The 22,155-nt window shown below is 28.2% G+C and overlaps 1 protein-coding gene across 5 annotated transcripts in view; it reads right to left on the bottom strand.

Moving 5' to 3' along the window:
• LOC129954539 (uncharacterized protein CG5098-like) overlaps positions 1-19,972 on the bottom strand; it is a 30,613-nt gene extending 10,641 nt beyond the window's left edge. For 3 of the 5 annotated variants that reach the window (XM_056068152.1, XM_056068150.1, XM_056068151.1), the window contains exons 1-3: positions 19,805-19,972; positions 15,774-15,826; positions 4,167-6,995 (exon numbers count right to left, since the gene is read on the bottom strand). In XM_056068152.1, coding sequence (XP_055924127.1) covers positions 4,167-6,995; positions 15,774-15,826; positions 19,805-19,832 — 2,910 coding nt within the window. In that variant the 5' untranslated portion in view covers positions 19,833-19,972. Of the gene's footprint in view, positions 1-4,166; positions 6,996-14,249; positions 14,299-15,773; positions 15,827-19,485; positions 19,780-19,804 lie in introns of those variants that run through there. The other 2 variants (XM_056068153.1, XM_056068154.1) reach the window with 2 other exon arrangements.
• Positions 19,973-22,155: the final 2,183 nt, after the last annotated feature.

Below are 22,155 nucleotides of genomic sequence, written 5' to 3'. Positions count from 1 at the left end.
GAAGTAAGTAAATGTAAGCCTTTTCAAAATTTAATGATAAAAATCAGTTAAAATAATTACAAATACATTAATAAAATAACATGAGAAACACAGTAAAATATTAAAATACTGAAATTTGGAAAGTAAAAAATAACTACTGAATACATCAATTTCACATTAATTCCACATAAGATAAACAAATGCTGTACTTTTAACGATATTAATAATTTTCTGGTTTTTGCAGTGAATTTATATCTCGAGAATTTTAAGCTTTAATATATACTATACCCATACAAAAACTATAAAAGCAACAATGAAAAATGTGCATTATAACCAAGTATTCCATACTATATAGCTAAATTGATAATACAGAAAAACAATTTATAAATAAGCAGAATTACAAAAATAACAGCCCTCCAACCAAAAATATAGTTGAAAACATTAATCTGCTTTTAAAAACACAACACACAGTTTAAAAAAAATATCAGATATTCGTCACCCAGGTGACCAGTTGTTTGATTGGAATATTGTTAACATTTTATTTCAAAAAAAATAATAATAATAATAATAAAAATAGATATAACTTTATGTCTGTGATTCCACCAAACTACCTGATATTAAAGCCCTTTTACTTTAATTGCTTTGTTTAAGTTCTGGGTATTATGTACATAAACCTTTCTATTAGAATCCAGTCTTATATCATAATGCTTTTAAAAATATAATTGTTCTGTTCATCTTACTTTTGGAGTTTTTACCACATTTCTACTTCTCTTGCAAACTGCTGAGATGTTAAATAGTATTCTTCTCTGGTTTTCAGCAAAAGAAGCAGATCTCATGCTTAAATATTTTATGGAACTATGAAAATTATTTGAATTTTAGGGCAACAATGTAATATATTATTAGTAATCAGGCAAAATAATAATAATAATAATTGCCAAAAATCAAGAAAAATCAGCACACCTATTAAAAAATGTTTAAATTTTGAAACAATGTAAAATTTATTTTTGTCCAACAATATTTTTGGAAATAATAACAAGAAAATCTGCCCCGAAGTGCACATTCCTAACCTCCTAAGTATTACACATACAGTACACTCCTGAGTATTCAGTTCGCGATTATATGGCTTTAGTACTATCTGGCCTAATCTTCTTTTGTCGTAATTAAAAAAGGAGAGCAAACAGCAAATGAGGAAAGCAATTATTGGCAACATTGCCAAGGCATTGGAAGCGGGCATCTGCTACGATTATTCTAAGAGTCATGTGCGAAATACAAGTTGCGATAGGAAAAGAGCAGCATTCTGCTCATTGTTTCATCAGTGTATAACAGATCTCAATTGTTCTTAAGGTGTGCTTAATGCTTTTTTAAATATATCTCAGTGAAGACTACAGGATTTATGTTAAAATGTGAACATAAATGTTAAACATTACATCCTTACTTTTTCTTCTAATAAATTCTTGAAATGTGGAGTGCCATATATAAACTAGTACAGAGCCTTCTATTTTAACTTGACACGTTACCGGCAACTGCTTGATTTATTGGGCCGCAGCTGTGCTAACATTCTATGTGGCTTGGGATAAATGGAAGGTTTATTACTCAATAAGTGAAAAAAATATTAATAGTTAATGTATTATAGCAGTGAGTTTTGATATAAAAACTTTGTCTTCTGGTATTGGTGGGCAAAGAAATGAGTTCATAGAACACCAGCCTATCCAACTTTTTTCTTATCTGGCCTACATTTCCACCACATTAGATTGGATACTCGGGAGTATACTAAATTAAATTTGGTAGTTATAAGTAAAATGGTCTAGTATGTACAGTGCCAACACACAGACATACACACATTTATCTTTAGTATTAGTAGAGATGGATCAATCTGACAACATCAATATTTTTGCATTAAAAATGGATGCACCCTACTTGATAGATTAAAATACATTAAATTAAAGTACTTGAATGAAATTAAAGTTATATAGAATGAAAGCAATTTAATATAAATTACTTAAGATACTTACATTTAGGTTAACACACATAATAATTATAATAAAAACATAATAATCATTTAAAACAAAAATAAGATCCAATTTAAGGTGCAAAATTTTCCAATATCTGCATGATTGAAAATGGAATTTTAATGATATTTTAGATTATTATTATTAAGTGCTCTCACAAGACAATAAAATGCCTGATAATTATTTAGTAAAAAATTCAATACTCTTGTTTTGCTATAATTAATATGACGTCAAGTACAAACCAGTAACCTGCATTTACAAAAAAAGAATAAATGTCGGTCCACAATGTTCATTTTCTATTAATGCACCAGTGGCCAAAATATGTACTTTGAACATTCAAAGCCATCAAATTAATGGGAAAATATCAAATATTCCATTTGGAAAAGCCAAATTCTTTAATATGAATTTGGTTTATTATTTGAGAAATATCTGGAATTTATTCTTATAAGGTGAAGATTACTTCTCTTTATCATTATAAAATGATGCAGTTCTTGTAACAGAAAAACAAATTTTGAAGTTGAAACATAAATATACTAAACTCTTAAAAGAAAACTATCCTTAATTACAGAGCAATGACAAAGAAACACCTTCACAAATTGCACACTTTCAATAGCCATTTAAATAGGAATAACCCTATATGCATCGCTAAATTTATTTAAACCAGACTATAAGCAATACAAAAATACACACACACACAAAAAAAGCAAAAACTGACATTAAAAAAAAAAAAAAGCTTTTATGTGTGGGTGTTGAGACTCTACAGGCCAGACTGTTTTCACCTCCAACTACCAAATATGGTATAATTTGGAGAGCATAAATAAGCACATATTTAGAACATAAGATTTGTTTGCCATTTGACAATCAGCACAGATTTTACAATGTCCATTAGTACCAAAAAATTAAATACTGGAAAAAAATTCCACTTTTTAAAATTTTTTAATTATATGTAACATATATGCAAGAGATTAAAAAAAAAAAAAAAAAAACCTTAAAGAACTTTGTTTGTTTCATTCAACAGATGAAAATAAAAAAATGCAGCATGGTGTTCTACCATCCTCAACAATAAATTGTGAGCAATTTAAATCCTTAAATTTATAAAAATGGGACAAAATATTACTAAATACATAAGTTTTTCAATATCATGAATTTAAATAAAAACAAAACAAACACAAAAGGAACATTGCTGAGAGTTCAGGTAGCGAAATGAATAATATATATTCATGTGATAATAAACTGTCAGAAAATTTACAATACTGTCCCACCATTCATTTCAGAAATTTGAATGAAAATTCAATGCATCTACATACATTACAATACTTATTAAATAAAAGCCAATTATAATTAGGCTACTACATTAAATTCAACTTCTGTAAATCATTTTACATTTATACCACATTCAATAGTACAAAAAAATAATAATACAAGAGAAAAACTTTAGAAAAATTTCAATTTTTGCAATTAATAAGAACAAATTTTAGGATATTCACATTTAAAACTGCAAAATGAATTTCATTTTGGTTAACCAAACAATTATTCCCACAAAAAATATACAGAATATTAAAAAAAAATGTTTAGGAATCAATTTAAATTTATATGTCGCATCCTTTTTTTCTTCTTTTTCTTTCGCATCCTCCTTCCTTTTTCTTCCCCCTTTCTTTAAAAACCATTTATGAAGTATAAATCTAATTCAAATTGAGCTTTTGAGAAAATATTATAATCTTGACAAGAACAATTTTTTTCTCCAATAATAAATTCCTGATTGAAGCTACTTTTTCTCTCTCTTTTTTCTCCTATATGTAATACACAATCTTGTACATCATCAAAATATAATTCTAATATTTATTTAAACTATATGAATATAATGATAAGTTATATAAAGATATATAAATTAAATAAAACAATATCTTTGCAATATTTCCCAAAACTGATTATTTGCATTTTTATTGCACACCAGCAATTAATTGTTAGTGATCACATTCTGAAAGTTCTTTAATAATTAAAATTTGACTATCATTGGCATGCAGTTAATATCAAAGTATTGAAAAATAATAACCCTATAATTCCGTTTGTAACACAGAAAAATGAAATATGCAATAAAAATACAATTCTTGAAAACTGTACACTTATAAACAAAACCTACTAGTTAAAAATTTTTTTGTTAAAATAGGGAACACACACCTGTCTAGCCTTTTTAGAGCCTTTAGAATCATCAATTTCGGATTTGCGCCGTTTCCTTCGTGCTGAACCAGAACTAGATGTGGAAGCTGTTGATGACTTTTCTGGATTTTTGTCTTTAATATAATATGGACCATACAAATCTCCTAGTCCTCCATGATGACTACCTTTGTGACAAAACACACAAAGCCAAGTTTTATCTCTATTAAAGGCATCATATGTAGGAGATAACGTACTAAGATGACCCACTTGCTTTTTTTTAATTCTATTAACAGTACTACTAAAATTTCTTTTAGACTGGATTTTATTCAATTTCTCTTCTTCTTTTTGAGCAACATTGATTACTTTAATGGAAGTTGGTTTGTCTTTACTCCCAACTATATGTACATAAGGTCCACTAAAATTTTTTATTCGTTTAGGTTTAGGAGGAGTTTCTACTACTTTGTTTTTGGTCAATTCAATCTTTTTCTTTTTAATACCTTTCCGACCTTTCTTTTTCTTCACACAACCTGGCTTAAGCTTATTTTTAGAACCTACTGGTCTACCACGTTTCTTGTCAGAATTTGATCCATTAAAATTCCTATTGGTCAAGTTACTATCCTTTTTAGAAGATGAAGGTGCATCAGAAGAATTACTCTCAATAGTTTCTATAATGCTGTTCTCCTCACTGATAGTGATAACATTATCAGAATCTACTGAACTTCTAAACCCAAATTTCTTTTGGGACACTGCTGGAGATAATATTATTATCTGAGGACCAACATTGGGAATTTTTGATTCAGTTTTCTTTTCTGTCAAACTTTCGCCACTACTATTTTCATTGGAACATTCTTTGCCATTAGCTTCTGGAACATGCCAAGTGTCATTTGTATCATCTTTGCGTATTCTGTGAATGACAACCTTGACAGGATTCCGAGATGAATCTTTTGATGATTTGGAGTCGGGACTGTCAGGATCTTTTGGAGAACTATCACAGTTTAAGGGTGAATCCAAATCTTTGATGCTGGAATTAAAACTTTCTGTCCGGCATGTATCTTTTAAATCAGTTTCAGGAGATGGAGCTTCTTCATAATTTGCTCCAACTTTTCGCCTTCTTAAGGAGGACCTTTTTGAATCTTCACTAGAAGATGATTCATCTTTCAAAGCTATCGAGCATTTATCAAGAGTTTCTGAACCATCATCGGATTTATGCACTTCTGCAGTCAGTTTTATTGTATTTGAGCACCCTCTGTCATTTGTTTTGTCAGGAAAATCTAAATTTTCTTTCTTGCACTGAACATTAACCAAAGGATTTTTATCAGAATCCTTAGTGGATACTTCATCAGATTCACAAGTAAAATCTTCTGTAATAACCCCACCTGTGTCAGCAGGAATTGCTGAAACTATGCAGGGATTTTTTATTTCATCATTTTTTTCTTGTTTTATCTGAGTGTTGGCAGTAACTGAAGATTTAGATGCAGTGTCTGAATTTGTACTGTAGGAATTTTTAATAGGTATAGAAATATGTTCTTCTGCTGTGCTAGCAACTGGAATATCTATAGATAGTCCTTCACTGCTTGTGGATGACACACTTGAGGTCCAATTTGGACTGGATTTTGATTCTAATGCCTGCTCAGAATTTGTAGATACCGCAGCTTTTGTCTGGTCTGTGAAAACAGGAGCGGATTCTGCATGAGGTGGGCACTCTGTTAAGTTTAATGCACAGTCATTCTGGGTAACATTTGCTTTGCATTGAGTAAGAGGTGCAGCAGAATTTGAATTAGTAACTGGAGATGAAGTACAGGGAGCAGAATGGTGGACTTCATGCAAATTTGAACTGCTACTACAGGGTGCAGTGGTAGCATTCGGCACTTCTTCACTGTTGAGCGGATGTGATGGCATGGGGAAATTACAGTTGGAGACTTGTTGTACAGAAGAATAAGCTGATGCATCATTTGCAGCATTATTAGGTTTTGATTCAAAGCGGTTTTCATCCATATTATAGTAGGTAGAATACGATGAATCTTTGGATTCTGTACCAGCAGTCTCATCAGGAACAAAATTGTGAGACCCACACTGATTGGCAAATTGCTCAGAACCATCTCCCATCATAGGCATCATAGCCTTGGAAGGATCTTGCTCAAGCATTACCATCTTTTGCAGAGAATGCAAAGGATTTGAAGGATTGTGATTATCTGAACCACTTGTAGGATTCATGGGTGGTTGAGGTGGAATTTGTCCATTTTCAGGTGTTTGTGGATGAGGTGGCATACTCATAGCATGGGCGGCTGGTGGAGAAAATGGTTGCTGACTATGCCCTGGAGAGCGAACATGAGCAGGTAATGGTGATGGAGTAGTCCTGGAAGAATGCATGACACCAGGACTCGGAATCTGTGCTTGTGACCATGAATGAGGGGAATGTGCAGGTGACTGCATTTGTCTATAATGCTGCTGGTTCTGAGGTGGGGTGGGATTCATATTAGAGGTAGCATGTGGTGGAGATCGCATAGAATTCACAGGCATTTGGGATGGGTTGTTCATCATTTGTGGATGTGAAACTTGGCCATATGGAGGCATCAAATCAGGTGATGCATTATTTTCCGGCCATGGTTTTGTTGGCATGTTTCTTGAATTGGGGCCTCCAATATAACCAGAATGATGATTTCTGTATACTTCTTGGTTCATATTCTGTCCATACTGATTCTGATTTGGAGCATAGGCTCCTCCATGATGCCTATAAGGCATGTTTGGCTGCATCTGATGATTAGCATAATGATGAGGTCTTGGTGATGGAATAGGATGATAAGGTGGATTTGAATAAGGTTGATATCCAGTTGGTTGACAATGCACTCCCTAAAAAAAAGAATTTCATAAATAAATCGAAACAAAACTGTTCAAGCTATTCAAAACTGGAAAATGAACTTTTACAATCTGAAAATTAATTCGTAAAACATAAAAATTAACTACTTTTATGGTTTTTGCAAAAACATTTAATAAATGTTATGATATTTAAACAAGATGAAAAATAATTATATATTTTTTAAAGATTTAAAAAAAATCAATTTAGGAAAGAGTTGGAGAAAACTTCAGCAAAAAAAGTAATACAAAATCAAGAATAAAAACTGAATACATAATAAATACATAATGTTATTTAACCATCTGACTTCGCTATATTCCAATCAATTACTAAAAGTAATGCATTGGCATGTTGCTTTATTCACTAGTACAAATATTTAATTCCTTAAAATGACTACAGTTCACATATTATAAGCTGCTATAGAATAAATCATTTTAATCAATAATATTAGATTATACTGGTAATAGATTTAAAATACGACAAAAAGAAAATCACAGCTTCTTTTAAAAAATACCTAATTGTTACTCCCTTAATTGCATGTAAAAATATTAATTATCAATTTACAAGTAGTTTTGAATTTTTTAGCCCAAAATTAAAATTTGCCAAGTATAAAGATTTAATACAGAAAAAAAAAAGCTATAATGACATTTCATAATTATCAATCAAAAATTTCAATGAAAGAAATTATTTCTTTTAAATAACCTGCATATAATTTCTTCAATAAAGACTCATTATAATTATATAATACTTCTTTGGGTTAAATGTTTTAACAGATGCCAAAAGACCTTCATGCTGAATTTTTTCATAGTAAATAAAAAAAGAAACGCTGAACAATTTAAAAAAAAAGAAAAAGCAAATTTCAAATAAAAAAGACTAACATGCATACATCAAATCAACTAAAATTTCAGAAATATTTTTTTTTTTTCTCCTCTCCCCAGATTAGTTTTTAGATTTAGTTTTTTAGATGACATTCAGACAATTTATTTAGTATTCAAAATAAATCTTTTGAATATTAGAAATGGAAAATAACATAATGAAATAGCTGTGTTTTATATTTCCACATATTAACTGAAATAAAAAACAAAGTTTAGAAAAAAAATTAGGAATTTTTAGCAGGCAGAAACTATATCATCTAGAACTTCTTCAACAAGTCTTTCAATAACAATGTATTAGCAAGTCTATGAATAGTAATTACTAGCTTGTTTTTTCAATCCATATTTTTTCCATTTTGATAACAAATTTGTGGAGACCAATATGGATCTCAGATAACTGTGAAATTAAAATTCATTAACACGAAGGTGTCTCAAGATAAGATTATTTGTTATCACTAAAAATCAATCTACAGCAATTATATATTAAAATTCTTTTTTTTACAAAAATTTAACATGATACTAGCCATCTTTGGTAATCAGCAGTTCATATATTATCTATATATTTAAAATAATTGGATAAGGGAAAAAAAAAAAAAAAACACTGTCTCAAACACAAAAATTGTATTAAATTGACGCCACTAATGGATTGAAAAGAATTTTTATTAAAAAAAGTCTGACAATTTTCTGCAATAATTTCCAAAAATATTACAATTCAGAAATGATTTTTACATCACTAAAATTTACAAAAATTATCTTTTCAATGCTACCAATATTTTTGACACATTTTTTTTCCTTCTATATTTAATCGATTTTTAAAAAATATGTTCAACATTTTTTTTAACAAGTATATAGATACATAAGAATTTTGAATGAATATCAAATGGCATCAAGAACTATAATTATTAAAGTTGCAGACATTTTATGTTGTTGTTTTACAATCCAAATTGGTATCGATAATAATACACACACACGCACAAAAATAAATAAAACATGCAAAATAATGAATTCAAACTTCTACCCTTAATACAAATCATTATTGTTAAAGCAGATTCCCGAACTCAGGAGAACTAATAAGATTTACTTTATTTTTAAAATGCTATTAACATGAAAAAAAGTGTACTGTTTCAGATTAGAAATTAGATTACATTGTAAAAACGCAAGAAAGACCAGAGTACAGTGGTGGCCAGTTTGAACATTTTTTGAAAGTTTCATGTTTTTCAACTTTGCGTGCTTGTAGAATATATTAATTTTCATTTAAATACAAATGTTTATATATCAAATTGAAGGTAATTTAATGTAGAATTTAATAACAAAAACAGTATTACAATATCTGTATTACAAAAAAAGTTACGCTCATTTTAGTAGAACAAACAAACACAAATCGTTTTGAATAATGACGTGTTTTGTAATAAAAGCGTACTAGCCAATCACAAACACTGTTCTGAGGACCCATCAAATGTCTGTAACTATAGTTTAGGTTATTTGGATGGTAAAAGAGTTACTGTTGTGGAAATATTTTGTGGAATGATGCATGCTAGTCTAATTAAATAGAGTATTGCTGTTTTTGAATATTTTAAGTCTTTTTTTTTAAATTACACTAATTTTAAACAATGTCACCAACAAGAAGAACTGATTGGACATCTACAAAAAGAAGCCGAATTGTCATATTGAGAGAAAATGGCCTCTCTTATGCTGAAATTGCAAGACAAGTTGGTGGTTCAGTGACTTGTTCTGGTGTACGAAAGTTCTGTTTACGTTAAGAAAAAACGAAATCAGTGCAAAATAAGGCCAAAAAATATGCACAAGTGCTACTGCCGATAGAAAAATTAAACGGCTATGCCTTCAAGATAGAAAAATTTCATCAGATACCTTTAAATGTGAAATGAATGCAGCGGGTATTGCCGTAAGTTCAAGAACAATAAGAAGAAGGTTATCAAGATTTGGACTACAAGCTAGAATTCCAATGAAAAAACCATATTTAAATCAAAAGCAAAAAACGAGTAAAGTGGGCAAAAGAACACATTAAATGGTCAGAAAATCAATGGAAGCAAGTAATCTGGAGCGATGAGACTAAAATATCGCTCTTTGGAAGTGATGGTAAAAAATACGTGAGACGTAGAGTAGGTGAAGCACTTCATCCTGATTGCATTGAAGCAACTATAAAAACCACAACAAATGCCATGATTTGGGCATGTATGTCTGCAGATGGTGTGGGCCGAATTCAAGTGATTGATGGCATCCTGAATGCCAAAAAATACATCGAAACTGTCCTGGAACTAAAATTGATACCTTCCATCAGGGATTTCTTCCCCAACAAAGCACCATTTATTTTTCAGCAGGATTCAGCTCCATGCCACACAGCAAAAGTATGCAAAACATGGTTTCAAAATAAAGGCATAGATGTATTGCCATGGCCAGGAAACAGCCATGATCTCAATCCAATTGAAAATTTGTGGCGACGTTTGAAAATTCTTGCACGAAAAAAACGTCCATCCAATAAAAGATAACTTATTGAATCTGTAATTGATTCTTGGCACCATGTGATTACGAAAGATGAACTCCAAATACTCGTTCACCCGATGAAAAGACGCTGTGAAGTTGTCTTAAAAAATAAGAGTTATCCTATTAAGTATTGATTGTGTAAGTATCACTTTAAAAAAATGGAAATCTCAGATAGATCTTACTAAAATGAGCATAACTTTTTTTTTTTGTAATACAGATATTGTAATACAGTTTTTGTTATTAAATTCTACATTAAATTACCTTCAATTTGATATATAAACATTTGCATTTTAGTGAAAATTAATATATTCTAGAAGCACGCAAAGTTGAAAAACATGAAACTTTCAAAAAATGTCTACACTTTTGGCCACCACTGTATATCCATTTTTTAAGAATTTTAGAAGAGTTAACAGAAAATAAGAGAAATGCATAGTAAAATTTAAAAAAATGGCATAAGGCTTCTAAAATAGCATGAATTATATATATGTCAAAATTGGAAGCTAACATTTAACTGAGAAAGCAATTAAGACCAAGTGACAGAAAATAATTTGTTGAAAGTTTTAGTGACCATTAATCCCAACAAACCAGCTGATCGACAAAGGTGGCTAATATGAACTGAAACTTTTTTGAAATGTGTTCATTGATTCAAGTTGGTAAATTCTGTCGCAAGATTTCCTTTTAGAGACTACATTATGAAGTTGTGTCTTTTCCATTTATTTTAAGAATGAAGAATTCCAAAAGCTAGCAGACTCTTGATGATAAATCTTGAGGTCATTAAATATCATATCACATAAAAACTGACAAAATCGGATAAGTGGTTCGACTGGGGAACTGATTTACTAGTTTTTTTAATAACCTTAAATATATATATATATACAGTAGTGGCCAAAATTGTGGACACTTTTGAAAATTTTTGTTTTCTAACTTTGTGTGCTTATAGAAAAGGGTACGTTTCACAACTTTTACAAACTTTCATATATCATTTTAAAGAGAATTTAATGCTTATTTCAATACAAAAAGCAAATTTAAAATATTTAAAATACAAAAGAAGTTGAGCAGCAATAATTATCAAGATACATTAGATACTGATGACTGCAGCGAGTTATCAGTACTTAGTAGAGTAGCCTTTATATTTTATTACAGCTTCACACTTACGTTGACAAGTTTTAAGCTCTTTCATTATTTCATGATGCCAGGAAACAATTATAGCCTCAATTAATTCTCTTTTATTTGATGAATGCTTCATATGTACAAGAGTTTTCAAAGGGTGCCATAAGTTCTCAATAACTTTGAACTCAGGACTGTTTCCTGGCCATGATAACAATTCAATGATCTTTGTTCTAAACCACGCTTTTGATATTTTTGTTGTGTGGCGAGGAGCTGAATCCTGCTGAAAAATAAAGATGTGTTGTTGGGAAAGATGGAAGGTGTAAGTTTTGGCTCTAGAACAGTGTCAATGTATTTTCTTGCTTTTCATTGTCCCATCGATAACATGAAGGAGACCAATACTGTCTGTTGACATGCATGACCACATCATAGCACTAACCGATTTCTTCATAGTTGCCTGAATACAATCAGGATGTAGCTCTTCGTCTATTCTACATTTTACATATTTTCACCATCGGTAGTGATACCGAATAACAAAATCTTAGTTTCATCACTCCGTATAACTTGTCACCACTGATCATCTGTACAAATAATGTTTTCCATTGTCCACTGTAATCTTTTTATATGCTGCTGTAAATTGCAATAAGGATTTATTTCGTTGAATTCTACCTCTTAGTCCAACATCTAATAATCTTCTCCTGATTGTTCTTGAACTGACAGAAATGCCAGCATCATTCAATTGACTTCCGATGGCTGCTTATGACATTTTTTATCTTGGAGACATAGTCTTTTTATTCTGGTGCACCTTTTTCAGCCATTTCCTCTTTTGTTTTTTATTGAATTTGTCTCCCGATATTGTAAACAAAACTTTCGGACTTCAGATGTAGTCAATGAACCACCCACCTGTCTTATAATTTCAGCATATGAAAGACCACATTCTTGTAACACAATAATCTCATTTCTCTTTCTAAGTGTCCAATCTATTCTTTGATTTGATGTCATTGCTTCTAGACTAAATATTAGAAATATTTACAGAAATTCCAGCTGCATATTAAAAAGTTTAACAAAATTTCCAACTTTCAATTTGATTACTTAAAAAAACAATCTTCCTTCTATAGGAAGAAGCACAATAGCACTTGTTCCAACTTTAAACATGGTGTCAGCTTCTTCTAGCAGTTATTAACATTTGATTGATTCCCAGAACAAGAATAGTGATTTGTCAGGAAAGTTAGAAATTATGATCCACTTCATCACTGTATTTGTTATTCAGATTAAAATAAGAATAACTATTTTTGTATTGAATTTTGAATTTTGCAGAAAAATTTGAATTTTGTTTTTTATATTGAAATCAGCATTAAATTCTCTTTAAAATGATAAGTAAGAGTTTGAATTTAGTGAAATATAGCTTTTTCTATAAGCATACAAAGTTAAAAAACATAACAATTTTCAAAAGTGTCCACAATTTTGGCCACCACTATACAGATATTAGATGGGAAAAAAATTGTATTTTAAAAGCTAATGCATTTATATATACACACCCATGTGTGTGTGTGTGTGTATATATATATATATATATATATATATACACACACACAAACAAACAACAACTTCTAATAAATCTAATCTAGAAATAATTTCACAATTGTTTAGAAGCTAACTTCCGAGTTGTACACACCCATGGTATCAAAAAGCTACATCAATAAATTCTTTTCAAAAACTACAACATAAGCTTTGAATACTTTCTCATGTTCTTTCTTCCTTTTTTCTGTTTTTCTATTCAGTTTTGGCATTACTCTCATCATTGTTTGGCCAAAAAAATCTTGATATAAGTTAAAAATTAGATTTTTTTGAACTTATGAATAATAAAAATTGCTAAAGAATTGAATGACTGCTTCATCAAAGAATGTTTTGCACACATACGCACATATATATTAATGGCTCATATCAGTTTCCTCATTATTATATAGCAATGAGAACTATTTGACAAAGAAAACTGCTTTTGAGTAATTAAAAATAATTGATTTTATATATTTATATTAGCATAATATTTTGTTACAATTAGGCTAAATAACAATATAAAACCATACATAATGCATTTCTGTAAATTTAATTTACTTAATATCCCTTTCATATTTCAAAGCCTAAAGGTAAAATGACTGATAACATAAAATATAGCAAAACAATCATATTTTAATATTTGATGGTCTAAGATAATATTCAGTTTCAATGGGTATAAGCTATTCTGGCTTTCAATTTTGCTGACACCAATTCCAAAAATTTTACTCCAATTGAAAAAAAATCTCTTAAAGCTTGCTGCAACAACCATTGCAAAGAAAAATTATAACAGCATTTCTGATGTCTGTTTGAGTGGTTATCAGACAATATTTGCTCTCTGCAGAAAAAAATATTATATGGCCCCGTAATTATGGAAGTGAGAAACTAGTAGTTTTACTACCATATTGAAAGTAAAATATATGCATTATTTTCAATAATAAAAATAAAGTAGACTAAATCATGTTTGCAGTGACTGTTGCATCTCAAGTGTGCATGAAACCATTTCTTTTTTTATTAAAAAAAAATTTAGAACTTCTTTAGCCTTGAGAGTAAGAATTTAATAATTTTATAGACTAAAGAATGTAAAAATTTAAGAAATCATCAGGAAATAGCAACACAACGAAAGAGTTAAAAGTACATCAGCCATTAATATAGAAACTTCTAGTGACGTTCTCCCCAACACCATCAATTCCTTTAAAAAAAAAATCCACTCACCTTCCTTCTATGTCTCAGTAATCAATGGCATACCAAAATATCACGGAAACTGTAAAATCAGGCAAAAAGGAGCAAAAATTCTCAGAATTTCGTTGAAATGATGACTTTATATTCAAATGAAAAATGTGAGATAAAAATAAACAATTTCAAAAAGCTTGAGAGCTAACAGTCTTTATTAAAATAATAAATTCAAAAAGGCAATTCATTAGCAAGCAAAAAATCTTTTCAAAATTTGTTTTAAGAACAGCATTAATTATATAAATTAAAATGTTTTTAATATACAAAATAATCTTATTTAAAAGCAATTAGATTCACTATTTATTTTTACTTATCAAGCAATAATTATTTGATAGTATTTTTAATTTTCAGTTCCCTTAAATTGCATATAATAGGTGTACAATAAGAAAAAAAACCAACATAAGCTGAAGAGTTATTAAGCAGAAGTATTTTCTTTGCTTTGCTATTATACTGATAATAAACTAAATATATATCAGCCTGCAAAATAAATGGATCAACAAAATAGATTTCAATCTATGCTTCTAATGGAAAATTAAATAAGCAAAGACCTCACTAAGAAGCAATTCACCATAAGAGAAATTAGAAAAAACTAACAAAATACACAAATTAGAGTTGAAGGAATAAAAGCAGTAGTTTAAAAAAATGCTTTTATTAGTGTTCTAAAAAGTAATTTTTTTAATAACCTCTATTTTTTTTATTCTAAATTATTATGGAATTTTCAAATCATTTTTTTCTCATTTACGTTATTTTCATATTTATATGAAATCAAAATTTAACTGAATCAATTTATTAACTGATAATAAAATTTAGAAAATTTTAAAATTATGATTTGTTCTTGAAAACACACCAATGCACAAAATTTCAATTCTAGCATAGTAGGAAGTGAGTGGAAAATCAAAAATACTTTCCTTACAAATATGAAACAAGTCATAAATAAAATCATGTAGAAGAAATAAAACTTGCACTTAAGTGATGACTATATATAAATTGTGATACAGAGAAGGAAATGTTATAAAACATATTTAGCATTAAATATCTCAATACGTTTAAATGGCAAGCCAATATAAGGAAATTTTCTTTTTTTACTTTTTTTTTAAAAAAATCCAACTAGTTTACATAAAACATACATGATGTAAAATGTGAGATTTTATTTTTATGAATTTGAAATATTAAGAATTGATTAAAATGTTCTACTTACTTCACAAGGACATGAGCTGGCCATACCCTCAATAAAGAAAAGGGAAATAATTTTTTTTTAAAGTAGGAATCAGGGAAATGAGTAAATAACTTCAAAGTAAAAAGTTCACATTTCAATGATTTAAAAATTTTTATTTGGCAATTTCCCTTTTCAGAAAACAAAAACAGTTCTAGGCATGCTAATCATGTATCAATAACAATAAAAAAATTAATTACTATTTCAGATTATAGTTTTCTTTCAATGGTTTACCCCCCCCCCAAAAAAAAAATTCATATATTCAATACAATATTTTTTTTAAATATACTTACTACGTGATTATCATATGCATGCTCTGAAAAATTCACACCAGGAGCTCCTGCACCTGTAAAAAATATATATATTCAGATTTATAGCAAGCTATGTTTTGTTTTATGTTACTAGATAATGATCCTCAGGATAAGATGGAAAAATATTAATTTCATAAGATTAGTATCATTATGTAGAAATAATAAATATAAAAAATACAGATTTAAAATAGCAAACTATTAGACCAAGTTCTGAACAAATTTAATAGATAAATACCTTTTTTTTTTTAATTAACATCATGGAGATTAGGAATCAACTAAATATATGAGTTTTTATTATATATAGTTCTAGAAATCATTTCAAAAATATGGGCATCAAGAGACCAGAAAATTTCACAAATACAAAAATTCAGTAGTGTATTTTGAAAGCTGCTGAAATACTGCCATAATATTATTACAAAATTAATTAACTACAGAAATGAAAAACAAGAAACATTACATGTTTATATCCCCCCCATAACTATTTGAAATTTTAGCAAATAAGTCAGCTGCAATAGTTGTGATTAATTGTGCCCATTTTAGAAATGCAGAAAACAACTACGAAATAAGAATCTAACAATTTCAAATAATTCACATTATTAATGTGATTGTCATATAGGCATATTATCTATATAAATTACTAAATGACTTCATTACAGGAACTAAATTTTTAATTAATACATATAATAATAAAAAAGAATTGTTTCACATAATAATTTAGCAATAATATTTATTAATTTCATCTTTCAATATATAAAAACCAAAAAAAAAAAAAAAAAAAGAAAATCATTACTAATCTCAATATTAAAAAAAAAAGCTTTCATTTAAAAACATTTTAGCACAGGACATTGTATTTAGATTTTCCATTCTGAACAATTATTCAGAATGAAGTCTAGTTGGCTTGACAACTTTATACTAACAATGGTTTTTCACTTCACTTTTGAACTACAGTAGTCGTTATTAAAGACATAAATGTAGTGCAATAAGTAGTTAATTGATGGAAAGAGAGAATTTGTAATAAATTTCATACCAGCACCAATAGGAATTTGCAGACAGAAAAACTTTGCATAGATTTTTTTTTTTTCTAATGAAAATATAAGTGAAATTAATTTATCATTTCAATCTTTAAAATATTACTAAAACTTCTTAACAGTATAATTTCTGAATTACATATTTATCCTAAAATATAATTTAGGAAAGATAAAATATTTCACAAATCAAGAAATTCTAATTTTAGGAAATAAATCTACAACTCCAAACAAATCCCTGTACTTAAAATAACTTTTTAAAAAATCTTTGCAGTTTGTAGTTCAGATCGTTAGTCATAATGAAAATGTATTTTTGAGATATGACACAAAAATAAGCCAAAACCTTTCAGATTACCTTAAAATAAGTTGAAATGTTAAAAATAAATACAGTAAATATAGTTTTAAAAAAGCACAAAAAGGGGCAAACAATATATGTATTTTTGAGATATGACAAAAGATAACTAGAAAATATCAAAACAAAGATAACTAGAAATTTAATAGCATATTATTAATTCTTTCTCATATAATGGGTTATTGATTTAAAAAGCAATTACCAAGCCCTTCAAGAAAAATGAGAGGCACCTGACCTAATTAGAGCCAAATATAGCATATTAAATAGGCAAGTGTAGCATATTAAATAGGCTTAGAACCACAAATCCACTGCAAAAATTATAGAAAAATTTAGCTTACTTGTCACCTATGCTTTAAATTTTACATCTAAGTAAGATCATTATATTTCATTAGTCAAGTATTTTGTAACACTCTACATTTTCACTTTTATAGGGGATAAATATATATTTTGAATTCAATATATTTTTAAAACTCCAGTATTTAACTATATTTAAAACTTTTTCTCACTTTTTTTATACAATATTATTATTGAAATATTTTTATGAAAATAAATTTGTTTCATAGCCTATAATTACTTCCCAAAAGAAGTGATATTTCCTTCCAAGAAAATATATTTTTTAGAGAAAAACTTTTGAAGTCTTTTTTTAATTAAATTAATTATTTTTATATGCAAATAATAATAAACAATTAAAATACTTTAAAACCAATTTAATATAAGAAAAATATCTCTTTTGAAAATTATTTCATTTTTCCTTATAATCCCGGTCTATTTAGTTCTAAGCTCTATTAGATTCATTAAACAGTTTTATCAAAATATTAATTTCAATGAATTGTCATTATTAAATTTTATTTATTAAGTGCTTCAACAATGCTGAAATATTGTATGATGACTAATAATAGGTATATAAACTATAAAAAAATATTTCCATCTCAAATAGTTTCCTTTCTTATATCTATGGGTTTCATTTCAATCTATATATGTTATAATTTATAAAAACTTAAACATTGAAATATGAAAAACCAAACAGTTGTCAAAACAAAGATAATAATATTTATTGAAAATATTAAAGAGTTAATATATAGTTTTCTAATATTAATTTAAAAGTTTCAGATTTCACTGAGAAAAGCAGGCAGCATATAATACAATATAAAGAACAGTATTAAAATATCAAAGTGGTTAACATTATTTTTCAGTTTAGTATTCAGTAGTAAAAAATAAACTGCAGTTTATAGAAATCAGAAATATGAAGCCAATGGTTAGTAGGGAAATGTAAATATATATAAATAAATAAAAATGAGAAAATAACTCTAATTATGTTAGTATGTCACAGTCTATTTGGGATGGATTGTGCTTATGTGTTTTTAAATATTTTTACACTTGGCATCTAGAAACTTAAAAAAAATGAAAGAGGGATACAGAATGGTTATGTATGATAATAGCAAATGCTGAGATAAAATGTGAAATTTTATTTTGAATTAAATATATGTATGTAAACTGTAAAATAAAAGAAGTGTAAGTATTAAAAAAATAATTTTATGGGATTTAAATTTATTATTATAAAATTCTTTATTTCTTTGAGGAAGAATTAGAAGAATGCAAGAAAAGCAATTAAAATTTCTTTTGTATGTCAACAAAAAATCTTAATTGAAGCAGTGAGATGAAATGCACAAAGAAATATTTTTAAAAACTCGATAAAAACATATAACCAAATTATAATTCATATACAGCAATCTTAATGGTAATGCAGAAGAAGGAAAATGCAAGCATGATGAAAAAAAAATTATATTAAACCAGCGTTGGAAAAAAAATAAAATATATATATATATATTATGTTAAGGATATCTTTTCAAGATAACAAAAAATTAAAATAAGCATAAAATAAAATAAAAATAAAAACCACATTCCAAAACACAATCAAGATAACAATTTGGTCAAAATTAAAACAGATCAGAGAACTTTGTTTAAATGAAGGGGGGGAAAAAAATTATTGCCGACAAAAAATATTTGTATGCAATGATCACAATATTTGATCACTGGCCCTAATGAGTAATAAGATTCAATCGCATACTAGACGAAATTATTTAATCTTTTCAAAGTAAAAAGAAAAAAAAGAAAGAGTATATTGAAAATTTATTCCTTTATTAATAAAACTGAGGTCTAAGATGAATATAAAAAGCTACAATTCAAGAGGAATAAAATAGTGAATCATTTTAATGAAAAAATAATTAAAGAAAACGTGCTTTAGCTTTAGACGTAAATTATCGAGTTTTGCTTTTAATTTTTTTTAATTCAAATTTTAATATCAACGCTGTAGTACCTTAAATATTTGAAAATTGTACACGATGGGATCATTACGGGCAAGCGCTAACCATGAAAATGGTAGATTAATTGATTCGATTTTGACATGGAATGGATGAAATTCTAAAGAAAGGAAGAGAACTATCTGAGCACTCGACGATATCCAAGACTGTTATCATAAATAAATCATAAAAAATGTTGGCGCTTTATTTTTCATCCTTTGTCGTAAGGCCTAAAAAAAAAGGGGGAAGTCACCAAATTTCGCAATGACTCCTCATTACAACGTTCATTAAATTTAAGATAGATCACAGCAGAATGTTTAAATTCTTGCAACTTACCTCGAAATGTTTGTGATGTATTTTGCATGTCGCAATAAAAGCCAACTAGTTTTTTATTGCTAAATGCGGTCCAAAAATTTCAAAGCAATATGCATCTGGGTTCTAGAATACGAAATTAGACGCGCGAAGACAAAAGTTCTCCATTAACCGTTGTTTACCCATGGAACTACGGGAGTATTTTTATTTTACTTTTTTGTTTCTTGATGGAAATGATGGAGTGGAGGTTCTCGCTGATGATGAAAGGTTGACTGAAAAAATTTATAATTTTAAATATATGCATTCAACTTCGGTGTCTTAAAAATCTGATAGTAAAAATAAAAAAAATTAATAAATAAATATTTTAATAATATTAGAATTTAAGAAAATTATTTGAAATTGAAGAATGTCAAAAAAAATGCAGCATGTTAAAAATTAATAAGCACATTTTAAGAAAGAATTTTCTAAAATATATCTTAATTGATTAATTAATTCGTAAGGTAATATATACAAGTAAACGCACTACGTGTGTGTAAGTTCATTCTTAAAACTCCAGTATCTCAAAATTATACACTAAAGTTTTTTTGCTTCACAAAAAAAAAAAAAAAAAAAAAAAAAAAATAGAGAGAAATTCAAAACAATTTAATGAAATTTAAATGTTATTCCTTAAATCATTAAAGGATATGATACAACATAAAGTGAAACGCAAAAGGATAATTTTGGTAAGGATATTCTGTTGCATAGTATTTGAAAGCGAACTAGAATTCATTTAATTGAATTTTCAAACCATGTAAATAATACTAAAAGGAATTTGTGAAAATAAAATTGGATTTAAAGGGACAAAGCAGAATAAAGGACCGTTTTCCCATTTGGCAACAAACAGACGGTATTTGATTCGTTGAAAAAAATAATGTGGGAAATTCAAAATTGCTAATAACGATTCAAAGCTCTCTGTTGAAACATTAGTTAAATGTTTCATCATTGAATGGATGTGAAGAGAACCGAATATATATTTTTAGAAACTCTTAGAAACTTCACTAATATATGCGAACATACAATTAGATATTTGGGCAAATCCTCTTTATTATTATTTTTTTTATTTGTTGCGTCTAAGTTGGCAAACTCTATTAGGTAAAATGTCTAAAATCTTCACTAGAACATCCGATACTTAGGAAAAAGAAAATAAACCTTATTAGATGATATCAAAGTGGATGATATCATATCTTTAGCTAACAGGGACACTTCACAATTACATCTAGCAACTGTCATGGCAGCAGTTACATAAGTAAATGTATATAGATACTGATATGAATCTAAAAATAATTACCAGTTCTGGTAACCAAAGAACTGTATTACCAAAGTAGTAGAAAAGTAGTACCAAAAGAACTGGAAGTCTAATGCGCATACTATTTGAGGCTTTGAACTTCAATACACGCATTGAAGTTTTGTTTTATTAATATACTAGCCGCCTTTTGCCACTACCTAGGTCACCGGAAGTACATTATTTATTTCATTATAATAAAATCCCTTATGCGTAACTTAATGCTTACAGTTCTCTCAACAAGGAATTTTTAAGCTTTAAAATTGTGATAGATATGAAAGCCGAATCGCTTTAAAAGCGATTCGGCTTTCTATTGTGTACACGAATGTTTGCTAATGGAATTGAATAATGGAATAGTAATGTTTGCTAATGGAATAGTAATGCTCTACCTATTGTGTGCACGAATGTTCCTAATGGAATTGAATTCAAAGGCATCGTGATTCCACTAAAAGCGAAACTGTCAACTAATCAAACTTCAAATTGCGCAGTGTTTTTCGTAATATTGGAATTACTTAATAATTTTAAAAAATATCTTTTTTTAAAAATTTTTTAAAACTTTTAACAATGGGAGGATTACGCGATTAAACATTAGCCGCTTTTGGCGATACGCCGGTTCGCAGGTAAAATTAATTGTGTTTAGTTTAACTGAAATCTCCTAAGTTGTTGATCGTGATTTCATAATGAAGAATAAAATTATGACATTAAATCCGTGTTATTTTAATACACTTAAATTGTGTTTTTTTTTTGGGGGGGGGGTATTTTTTAATGCAGCCAATTCTAGTAACATCATAGTACCCTTTCTAAATTTATGTTTCTGGATATTCTTTAGAAATTGCAAGTTGTCTTTTGGAGTAGTGGAATTTCATTTTCTTATTTCTCAAATGATGAAGATAATAAACATAACCTTTTTCAAATTTAGCTTTCAACAGTGGGAGCAAATAATTTTATTAAATATTTGATTAAACAATGAGAATGATTTAATTTCGTTATAAAAATTATGATAAAGATGTTTTTAAAAAACTCACAAAAGATGATGACAGAAAATACAAAATTT

The sequence above is a fragment of the Argiope bruennichi genome, chromosome 2 (assembly GCF_947563725.1).
Source record: "Argiope bruennichi chromosome 2, qqArgBrue1.1, whole genome shotgun sequence".
NCBI classification, from domain to species: Eukaryota; Metazoa; Arthropoda; class Arachnida; order Araneae; family Araneidae; genus Argiope; species Argiope bruennichi.
The sequence above is the reverse complement of the archived record's forward strand: the minus strand, read 5'-3'. Positions and strand labels throughout refer to the sequence as shown.